At 36.0% G+C, this 12,114-nt stretch overlaps 1 protein-coding gene across 4 annotated transcripts in view; it reads right to left on the reverse strand.

Annotated features, from left to right (window-relative positions):
- The window catches only part of PCNX1 (pecanex 1), a 171,323-nt gene that overhangs the window by 81,368 nt on the left and 77,841 nt on the right, over positions 1-12,114 (reverse strand). For 2 of the 4 annotated variants that reach the window (XM_080665039.1, XM_080665038.1), the window contains exon 8: positions 8,713-8,897. The exons of the other annotated variants lie outside the window; for them this stretch is intronic. In XM_080665039.1, the coding sequence (XP_080521165.1) occupies positions 8,713-8,897 (185 nt within the window). The remainder of the gene's footprint in view (positions 1-8,712; positions 8,898-12,114) is intronic. 4 annotated transcript variants of the gene reach the window in all.

Genomic DNA, 12,114 nt, shown 5'->3' on the forward strand with positions numbered 1-12,114 from the left:
ACAAAAACAATAAATAAATAAATACATACATACATACATACATATTTCCTTTCTTTACAAGCTGGATTTTGCCGTAAGGCTATAGTTTGCCAACCCCTGTCCTAGACCAAAAGCCTCAGGCTTCTAAAAGTGCTTTAACTCTAGTGCTACAATAGAAATTAAGTCACTATGCTCTTACTAATTAAAAGTTTCAATATTGAGAACCAGTCCTTCTCTTCCAGGAATGTTCAACACTGTGCTCAGTTTTTAAAACAGGAGAAGACGAAGGAAGGGCAGGTACAAGAACAAAGAGGCTGGTTTAGAAGAGAGCTTTTGAGGACTGGGAAGGAAAGACTGATAAGACTACTGCCTGGCAACAGTAAAAGAGATTTGCTTACTGATATATTTACTGACATGGCCATAGTTCTCTAGTTCTGACTTAACAGGACATGCCTTACTTCACCATTAAGTCTTCACTCCCACTGTCTAATCACCAGATCAGGGGACCCTTCTAAAAGTGAATGTACAAGTTCATATTCTGCTATGATTTCATCATCTGCTCACATTTTCTTTATCTTGTTTAAATAATCCACAACAATTATATTGATGACATCACAAGTGATCAAGTAAGCAAAAAGGCTAACCACAGAATGGGACAAAATATTTGTAATTTGTATTTATCTGACAAATTAGCTGTATGTACAATATGAAAAGAACTCTTACACCTCAGTAAAGACAAACAACTCAATTTTAAAAGTAAATAAATGATTTGAACACAATTCCCAAAAGAAGATTTATGTATAGCCAATAAGCACATCAAAAGATGCTCATCATCCTTAGTCATAAGAGAAATGTAAATTTAAACCACAATAAGGTACTATTATACATCCATTAGGACTAAAATTTTAAAAGCTGATAAATAGCAAATGTCAGCAAGAATGATAACAACTTGAATTCGCAAACATTGCAAAAACAGTTCATTAGTTTTATTTGCAACAGCCAAATACTAGAAACAATGCAAGCATCCATTAACAGATGAATGGATATACAATATATAATATGCTCACACAATGGAATGATACTCAGCAACACCAAGGAACTACAAACACATGCAACATCATGGTGAATCTCAAAAGTGTCATTTGAAGCTGAAACTAAATACAAAGGCCCACAAATTGTACAACTGCATTTATATGAACTTCTTGAAGAAGGAAAACCATAATGACATAAAGTACACAGTGGCTGCCTGAGGTCAGAGGTGGAGGAGGCATGATGGCAAAGGCCTCATTCAAGAATTTTTTGAAGATGATGGAAATGTTCTGTGGTATTTCACAGGTATGCACATCTGTTAAAGCTCATCAAACTGTGCATGTTAAATGATGCAATTTATCATACCTAAATAATATATCAATAAAATTGATTTAAGAACAAAGAAAAAAAGACTGGTCAGGAAAGAATCGAAGTAAATGGTGAGTGTTAATACAGCATGTAGTCAGTGAAACTCCCACAAAATAACAATCAGGATTTCTGGAGAGTGGGTGGTATTTGTTGTTTTGTTTTTGTGCTTCATTTAAAAAACACTATGCATTAGAATATTCAAAAGTAGTATATGAAATGAAGTTCCACACTCCCCAGAGACAGCCGCTGCAGAGGGCAACTTCTGTGCTCCTCAGAACAATTTTAATACACATTTTGTCCCAAGACAAATGGATCATTCTCTGCACACACACTTTCCAAAATTTACTTCTTTTGCTTACTAAATAGCTTAGCTATTCATGTCAATAATACAGATGCATCAAGTTCTGAATATTACATTATATTGATATACTATCATTTCTTTCAGGGTTCTCTAGTAAAAGACATTTAGGTTGTTTAAAGTTTTCAAAACTTTGGTTAATCTCACCCAAAGATATTTTTTCCCGTTGATTCCTAGAGAGAGTAAAAGGGAAGGGGGAAGAGAGAGAGAAACATCCATGTGAGAGACACACATCGATTGGTTGTCTCCCACACATGCCCTGACCGAGTCTGGGGATCAAACTTGCAACCCAGGCATTGCCCTGTGACTATTTGGCCCTCGGGCCAATGCTCTAACCATTGAGGAAACCAGCCGGGGTAAAAAACATTCAATCTTTTAGTTGTCTATGTTTCCAAACCCTTCACAACAATGAACATCACTACATATTCAATGGATGAAAAATACCCCAATTCCATTTTTAATTTGCAATTTTTAAAATTATGAGCAGAGCTGAACTGTTTGCCCATAATTGTAAGTCACTTGTATTTCTTTAAACTCTCAACTTTTCTAGGTCACTAATCTTTATCTTAATGAAGTGTTTATTGTCTTACAGAGACAGACTGATGACTGACCTCCAGTACTCATTCTCTGCCTATTCCTTTAATAACAGGACCTTCCCCACACTGAATTTCAGCTTGGCATATTCACCTAGTTAGAGATATTTCACCTCTCTTGCTTGAAGTTGCCATGTGACATGGGTCCAGGGGAGGTAGGAGAAAATGACAGTCACAATCTGTAAGTTTATAAAGGCTACCTGTCCTTAACATTTTTCTTAACTACCCCTCCCTCCCTGTTTTCTGGGGATATGTCAACAACTGAAGCAAGTCACTATAGAGGAGGTAGGGAAGCCACATGTGGAAGAAAACAGAACCAGCCCATCTGCTAGGGAAAGCTCCCATTAGACTGTAAAGAAAGAAATGTAAACTTTTCTTTTATCTCAGTCACTGATTTGGGGCGAGGGGGGAATGGATTCCTACATTAAAGCATCTAACCTAGCCTAGCTGGTTTGGCTCAGTGACAGAGCCTCCGCCTGCGGACTGAAGTGTCTCGGGTTCAATTCTGGTCAAGGGCACATGCTTGCATTGCAGGCTCAATCCCCAGTAGGGGCTGTGCAGGAGGCAACCAGTCATTGATGTTTCTTTCTCCCTCCCCCTTCCTATTTGAAATCAATAAAAAAATATTTTTTAAAAGGGTCTAACCTATATTCCAACTAATGCATACAGTAATCAACTTTAATTTAGAATGTTAATCTTAGAAAGCAGATAATTTAATTTAGTGCTTCAATTAATTCTTTACAACAGAGGAGCAAGAGGTGAATCAGACATCTTAACCAGCCCTTGTTGATATCTGTCAAATGCCTAGATCAGCAGTTCTGGCATGCAAGCTTTTAAAAATAATATGCCAGTAGTCTATGCACAGTATATATTAAAAAAACTTCTGAGCAATAACTGAGGATGGGGTTAGAATAGATGAAATAAAATTTATCTGGGTTTATTTTTAATTTACAATATTTGTGGGGATAAAACAGACACTCTCAAACCCTGCCAGAGAAAGTGTAAACGGTACAAGCTTTCCATAAAGCAATTAACAGCATATACATCAAAGCCCCAATGTTTATTCCCCTTGACTGATTATTCATTCCATTTCAATATATCTATTCTAAAGAAAATAATCACTGCTGTATAGAAAAGAGTACATAAGTATGTTCAACAGAGTGTTCATTACAACAGAACATGGCAGGAATTATATTGAATACTAACAATGGGGTTAGTTACTGGTCGAATAAATTATGATAAATATTAATGACATTAAGAGCATTCATGTAACTGACTTACTATTGCCAGGCACTGTGCAGAGTTCTAATTGCTTTGCATATTTTAAGATATAACCTTTACCATAAACCTATGAAGTAGATATCATTATTACCCCTTTTGATAAATCAGTAGCCCAAAAGTCACACAGCATGATCCCAATTCTGTTTTAAAAATATATACATGTAAGCATTGTTAAAGAAAAAATTATAAAATATTAATAATGGATATCTTCAAGTGATGAGATTACAGATAACTTCATTTCTTAAATATATTTTCCAGTATTTCTTAATTTGTATTTCCATTATAAGAATGGGAAAAGTAAAAAATAAAAAAAAAAAAGGAAGAATGGGAAGTGTTCTAATTTTATCAAAAGGAAGTATAAGAAGAATATATCCCCTGACCCTTTAATACTTCTTCCTTCTAGATATAGTATAGCATTTTTCTTGTATCAAAAGAAACATTTTACCTTCATTTATATATACTTTATGTTGCCCTCCCCACAAAAAATAGAATTTAGTAGTTTTTGTATTCAAAAAATAACAATAGTCTGGGCTGGTATTACTCAATTGATTGAGCATGGCCCCATGCACCTAAGGTTGCAGGTTTGATTCCCGGTCAGGATACATACCCAGGCTTTAGGTTTGATCCTGGGGCTGTGGTGCATGCAGGAGGCAACCAATTGATGTTTCTCTCTCACATCAATGCTTGTCTCTCTCTCTCTCTCTCCCTCTCCCCCTCTCCCTTCCTCTCTCTCTAGAATCAACAATAAATAAATAAATAAATAAATAAATAAATAAATAAATAAATAAATAAATGTAACAATAAAGGATAAGATCAAGGTTGCTGCAAAAAGAATGTAAATTTTTGTTTAGATAAATAAAAATTATCTACCATAACATAGGGGACTGAAATAGAGACTCTAAGGTCCCTTATAATAGCCTCTTAACTCTGTATTCATAGCAATAAGGAAAAGTACTTATGATGTACCCCAAAATGCTACAGAGTAGTACAAACACATACCTTTTTTAAACACCAGAATAACTCTATTAAACTCACTAAAAGTACAGATCATCTGAGTCTCTTCCTTTTAAAGTGAAAATTTTTATAGCCTCCGAATCATGTTTCTGCTTCATAATGCACAGCTGCTGTAAACTGCTTACTAAAAAGGGCAATAAGGTAGTGCCAGATTTCCTTTAAGTCTTTTTCTAGAGCTGACTACATTTTCAAGTTAATAAGATCTGCAGTAAAGCAGATTATCTCAAAGAATACTTTCTTTGTCAACCCTTGTACAATAATGAAACAAAAGAATACCTTAGAAAACCAATTCACTTACCACTTTTTCAACCTCTAATACACTAATGAAATTAGAAAAAGCTTAACTCGTTCTCACTATAACAGCATTTTTACAAGAAAATAAAGTAATTTTGTATATATTTTTTCAAAGCAATTATCCACCACCAATTTCATACACAGGAAAAAAACACACATAAATTTTACTGTTTTATCTGATCTTATCTGGAACATTTCCTCTGAGAGGCTGTGTTATGTATTAAGTTTAACTATCAACTACAACAGCATGTTTCATCACTGCATCAATTTATTCAACTTAATTCAAAATAGGAATTCACATAACAACTGAGAAGTGATTGCTAAATTTTATAGAAAAAGCTTAATACATATAAGGTTATCTGAATTCAGAATCTCTGGTGTGACTTATCTGGGCACTAAGCACAGCTTGTTTTATTTAGTAAAACTGCAATTTAATTCAGAATATAGTAGGAAATCAACTGCAAATAAACAAGTCCAATAAAAGTTTGATGAGAAGGAAATTAAACTTTAAGATGTGTTTTTTTAAATGAGCAATATTGAAGAGTTTGTGAAATTCTTTTATAGTAATTTCCTTTTCAAAAATGTTAATTTTAAAACCTATCCATAACTTCCATCATTTAAAACTTTTTAAAAATAAGTCTGCTTGGAAATGAAGTCTATCAATAAGAAAGAAAACCACCCAAATGTTTCCAACCAGGTTTTAAATTTTATACTTATAATTCAGTTTTACCTAATAACTTTGAAATTCTAGTCAAAATACAACAGAGAAATAAGGCTTCTCAGTATAGGAAATAAATGTGGTTAACTACTATGACACCACATAGTAAAGATATAGAAAACAGTTAAAGAAAACTACCTATGCTTTTAATTAAGTAATGCCTGATTATAAGTTTCTTTTAATCCAAAAGGACTATTCCTCAGTTTAAAAGTAAACACACAATTATTACATATACAAACATTTATATGTACTTAAATATACACTGAGTGGCCAGATTATTATGATCTCTGAACAAATAATAATCTGGCCACTCAGTGTATATCCTATATAATAAAAGGCTAATATGCAAATTGTCCCCTTGACCAGGAGTTCGACCAGCAGGCAGGCCGGCCAACTGCCCATGTCCCCTCCCCCTGGCCAGGCTGGCCGGACCCCACCCATGCACTAATTCATGCACCGGACCTCTAATATATATATATATACACACACACACACACACACACACACGTACACACACATATATGTACACACACACACATATATGTACATACACACACACTCTGAGTGGCCAGATTATTATGTGTTCAGAGATCATAATAATCTGGCCACTCAGTGTATATATGTATGAGTGTAAATATGTAATTTGGTGTATATGTGTATGAGTATTTTATGTAAATGTATTATGTGTAGTATACATTTTCAAACATAAATAGTGTACACTTAAAAATTTTTCAATTAAAGGAGCTAAATTTGGAAAGGAGCAATTTTGGTAAATAACTCTACTTTTAGGGAACATCACAGCTATCTTTAATATATTTGATTACTAGTATATAATACCAAATTCATTCACACAAAATTATCTTACTATTGTTAACTGAAATCATGTAGAAAATTAAACTAAGCAACAAAAATATTCTAGTATACTATATTATAAAAAAATCAATGTCTGCCAATCCTTTAAGCTCAGCTGCAGTTCATTTTCAGAATCTTTTTCAGCCAACTTTATGTGTGCTATGGAACATTAGACACTGTCCATTGATTGGTTGGTTTTTGTTCATTTTTACTATGTATTCAATTTGACAGCATTCAGCTACCACAGTCCAAGAACTAGCTATCAGAAAGCAGCTAATATAAAAGAAAAAAATCTAAATTTCAAGAGACTATCTTGAATATTCCCCAGTAGATGCTCAAGTCACCTCCAATCTGAAGAGCCTTTTTATCTTCAGAACTGTCAACATAATTCATCTATATATATAAAAGCCTAAGCAACCGTCCAACCGATAGCTATGACACGCACTGACCACCAGGGGGCAGATGCTCAACGTACAGGCATGGAAACATGGAACAGACTGATGAATCTCAGAGGGAAGGGGGGAGATGGTCGGGAAGAGATTAACCAAAGATCTTATATGCATACTAGAGGCCCAGTGCATGGGTTCGTGCACTGGTGGGGTCCCTTGGCCTGGCCTGCAGAAATCAGGTCAAATCCGTGTACTGGGCCTTCAACATTCCCCGAGGGGTCCCAGATTGCAAGAGGGCGCAAGCCAGGCCGAGGGGCCCCGCCGGTGCACGAATCCGTGCACCAGGCCTCTAGTATATACATATTTTCAATAATCTGCATGTGTAGTTAGAGTGAGACTTTTATTGAGGAAAATCATTTACTGTTTAATTTTATGCTTGATTTGACAAAAGTCTAAAAATCCAAATGGATCAAAACCAAGTTGTTCTACTTTAGCTAATCTACTACCATAAACCCAATAGGAATGGTGATGGTGACTTTAATTTTATAGGCACAAACTAACAAATCCTCTGTTCGTAGAAACTTTGGGTTAACCGGAGGGAAATACCAATAAAAAGATATTATTAACTGAATATATTGCAACTAAAAATATATCACTGTTTTTTAAGTCAAAGCAAATAACTAAACTGAAGTCTATCTTACTCTCTCACAAACACCCTCCTTATGGGCTCCCTTGTTTCTTTAAATTACAAACTCAAAAGCCAAAGCATTCTAAAATTAAAATGTTTTCTTGTCCTCTCATTTTATTAGAAATCACCACACATTCTAATGTAGTAAGTATCTTAGATGAGCATTTTCAAGTTTCTATAAGATTTGCTAAAGATTATTTTCATCAATATGCATATCTAATATTTATTAGTATCTCTTGTTACTAAAGATTACAAAATGGAAAAGAGAAAAAATAAATAGCATTTTAAATTTTATTATACCTAATTTGGGCACCTTACATATTCTTCTATTCAAAGCATCAACTGGATTATTATCTTTATAAATGAAAGATAGTTATAATATGGATAAACAAAATCACAGTGAACAAATGGAATCCTTTCAAATGTGTGCTTTTTAATAAGAATTTCATTATATTTATTTAAGTTGTTAATAATCTGCATTCTGAGCACAAGAAAGAGACATTGTACAGAAAAAGAAAAACCAAAGTATTACAAAACACTGTCATTAAGGCACAAAACTGGTATTCGAGTGGATATTCATTAAGGCTTTAGACTATATGACCCCTCTGAGAATTTACTATTTAATAACTTATATTTATAAATGTATTAACACAAAAAGAAAAACTTTATGAAGTATTTATTTGATACTAGTATAGAGCCATAAAGTCCTCAAAGTCAGGTGATGAACACGGAAGTGAAATATACAATAACTAAAAGAAAGATTCTATAGTAACAGACCATTATTAAGCAATTTTGCCTTTCGTGCAGCACATTCAGAGAATTCAAAGAAATTAAGGCTTAATCAAAACAATTTTTTAAATCAACATTTTCCCACGTGGTACAAATAATGCCAAGGAATAACAGAACTGCCCAAACCATTCGTGTGAGCATTCATTAATCCTTTTAACTACCTATTAATAATAGACATGCTCAAAAGAAAATACAGAATAACCGCTGAAACAGAAAAGGGAAAAGCAAATGTCAAATGTTCCTTACACAAAGGGCAAATCCTTTCAAAAGTGCTATCTCAAGAAAGAATTGCAATCACTGTTACCCATTATCTGCTGCATTAAAGTTTCTATCACCAAGATTACGTAAGGCCTGCATACCAAGTTCATCGTGCAAACTGCTGCCGCCTACAGCAGATGCATTGTCATGTGATGCTTCTAAGTGGACACTCCCATTTCTCACCAGCAAGGAGGCACTAGCACTGAGCACTGCAGCCTGGGAAGGGGGGCGGGACTGGCCTTTGACCTGGGCTGTGGACTGCTGGCCTTGCTGCCCATCTTGAAGGCTAGGAAAAAACATGGATTGGGGAGACATTACAGGGGAGAAAAGAGAAAACAATAGCTAGAATGAAGTCAATATAGAAAAAACTGATTAAAAAAATTTTTTTCTAATGTAACCTAAGAACCAATAAACTTCGTAAAATATACAGATTATACTGCTGGCTTAAGTTTTCTGGTCCTTAGAAATCTGATTCACAGTGATGAGCGCAGTAAACATTTCATGTATATGTAAATCAATCAATCTGTGACTTTTTTCTACGTCAAACCAAAAAAAGTTCTAGTATAAGGAAAGAGAATGCAGCAAAAAAGAATCACAAGTACATAAAATACATGTGGGTTATAGCTGTTCCCAATTAAATCCTATTTTTCAGTTAAATACACTTTTATTTATAACTTGTAATACTAATTCTAGAGTTATTCTTTCAAATATTCTGAAATCTCAAATTCACAATAAAACAAAATTTCCACCCACCTGAAAACCAAAGAATCTTTATGAAATTCAACCAAGATGACAATTTGAATTAAAAAGTCACAAACTAGTGCAAGAGAACCTGAATAACAAACACCAACTCAACCGAGTGAATTAATGACCACTGGGACACTGGAAGAAGTATAATATATAGTATGAAGAGTTTTTCTCTATGAAAAGCCCATATGCTTCTGAAATAAGGCCACAGGCCTTTTACACAAGATGTTAGTTAACAATAATTATGTTCCCTTAAATTTTGTTAGTATCTTTCTCCGATCCAAGTTATGGTGTCATTAACAAGAACCCATCATTTTAGAAAATCTTAAAAATAATTTGGAAACCAGTAATTTCTCAAGGGATATTATTAACTTTTCTAAATTTAATAATATTCTAAAAATACTTAGTATTTGTGCTTATAAATTATTTATTAAAATTATTTATATAAAAATTATCTAAATTAAGAAACTATATTCTTAACTCATTATATATTTTTATATATTTATTTTAAAACACTGTGAATTTTAATATCCTTAGTACAGTACACAAATTTAAACTGATGTAAACATTTTGAGTATAATTACTATATGTTATTCTCTACATTATGTTCAATGCAATAGTGCATTTCTATTACTAAAATCATTAGACCTTCAGGAAAAATAAAGAAGAATGCTACTTAGGATGGCCTCCTTCGGTTATTTTAGTATTTTCATGATTATCAACCTCTCTGAATTCAATGTAATGGTTTCTCTGATGCCTATAAAATAAACTCATCTGCTGCAGACTGAAGAGAGGTATAATTTGAAATAACCTTGAAATAAAAGATTTAAGTAGAAAACACTACATATATTGTTTACATCTACGGTTATGGCAACAGAATACATTCTGGAACTGCATTGTCTGATTTAGTAGGCACATAAGAATTTAAAGTAACTAAAATTTTATTTCATCAGTCCCACTAACCATATGTCAAGTGCTTACCAGTCAAAGTGCCTAGTGGCTACCACAGCTAAAAGCTACCAGAATAGGTAGAAGTTACTGTCTACCTTACAGGACAGTGTAGATTATAGACTATTCCACTACCACCTAGAAAGTTCTACTGGCCACCTCTACTGGAACATTCATCTCCCAGGTTTCTTCTAGCCAATGAAAGGTATATATTCTAAGTAGAGCATAGAAATGTATGTAACATACAAAAAAAACAAGTCTGCAAAATGCTGATTTGGCAATGCTTACTGGTATTTTTAAGCCATAACTATAAAAGTATTCAGTTAGTAACTTATTTGGAGTAGAATCCTATATAATAAAGAGGTAATATGCAAATTGACCCTCACACCCTCACACAAGATGGTTGCCCCCATGTGGTCAAAGATGGCTGCTACATAATTGCCGGCAGGGGAGGGTAGTTGTGGGCGATCAGGCCAGCAGGGAAGGGCAGTTGGGGCTGACCAGGCCAGCAGGGGAGGGAGGGCAGTTGGGGTGACCAGGCCGGCAGGGGAGGGCAATTGGGGGCAACCGGGCCTGCAGGGGAGGGCAGTTAAGCGGGACCAGGCCTGCAGGGGAGGGCAGTTAAGGGGGACCAGGCCTGCAGGGGAGGGCAATTAGGGATGACCAGGCCATCAGGGGAAGGCAGTTAGGGGTGATCAGGCTGGCAGGGGAGGGCAGTTGGGGGGGACCAGGCCTGCAGGGGAGGGCAGTTAGGGGCAACCAGGCTGGCAGGGAAGGGCAGTTGGGGGCAACCAGGCCTGCAGGGGAGGGCAGTTGGGGGAGACCAGGCCTGCAGGGGAGGGCATTTGGGGGGCGACCAGGCCTGCAGGGGAGGGCAGTTGAGAGGGACCAAGCCTGCAGGGGAGGGCAATTAGGATGACCAGGCCATCAGCGAAAGGCAGTTAGGGGCGACCAGGCTGGCAGGGGAGGGCAGTTGGGGGGGACCAGGCCTGCAGGGGAGGGCAGTTAGGGGCAACCAGGCCATCAGGGGAGGGCAGTTAGGGGCAACCAGGCTGGCAGGGGAGGGCAGTTGGGGGTGACCAGGCCAGCAGGGGAGCAGTTAGGCGTCGATCACTCTGGGTGTGATCAGGCTGGCAGGCAGAAGCAGTTAGGGGCAATCAGGCAGGCAGGCAGACAGGCGAGAGGTTGGGAGCCAGCAGTCCCAGATTGTGAGAGGGATCCCAGATTGGAGAGGGCACAGGCTGAGCTGAGGGACAAACCCCCCCCCCCCCAGTGCACGAATTTCATGCACCGGGCCTCTAGTTTTTGTATAATAGACATAAATCAAGAAATAATCTTGAGAAATAATATAATCAAATATGTTTGTATCTCCTACACATATGTAACGTCTGTTATTCTTCCTCAGAAACTTCTTAAACTCATCCACAAACCTTACCAAAATGACCAAATTTCACAAGGGAGAGAATTCCAAGGAAAAATATTTAAGTAGTTCAAGCACTGTGTCCCTTTGGATGCACAAGACAGCAGAATTTTATAGAATATGTACTCAACAAATTTTCCTGTCAATTTTTTTCACTGAAAGTCATAAACAGAGGTTTCATATGGCAGTCAGGTGTATTTTAATGTGAACATATGAGAATCCACTAATCTTCAACATATCTAAATATACAGAAAGGTTTTCAAAATATCTGGTGATACATGAAAACTCAAGAATAAAGAAACAAAGTAAATTAGCCAAAATCTAGTGTTTATAAATGTCAAGTTTTTTAACATAAAAAGCTAGTCATAAAATGTTTAAGTCCTTCGAA

This window comes from Plecotus auritus, assembly GCF_963455305.1.
Source record: "Plecotus auritus genome assembly, chromosome: 1".
NCBI classification, from domain to species: Eukaryota; Metazoa; Chordata; class Mammalia; order Chiroptera; family Vespertilionidae; genus Plecotus; species Plecotus auritus.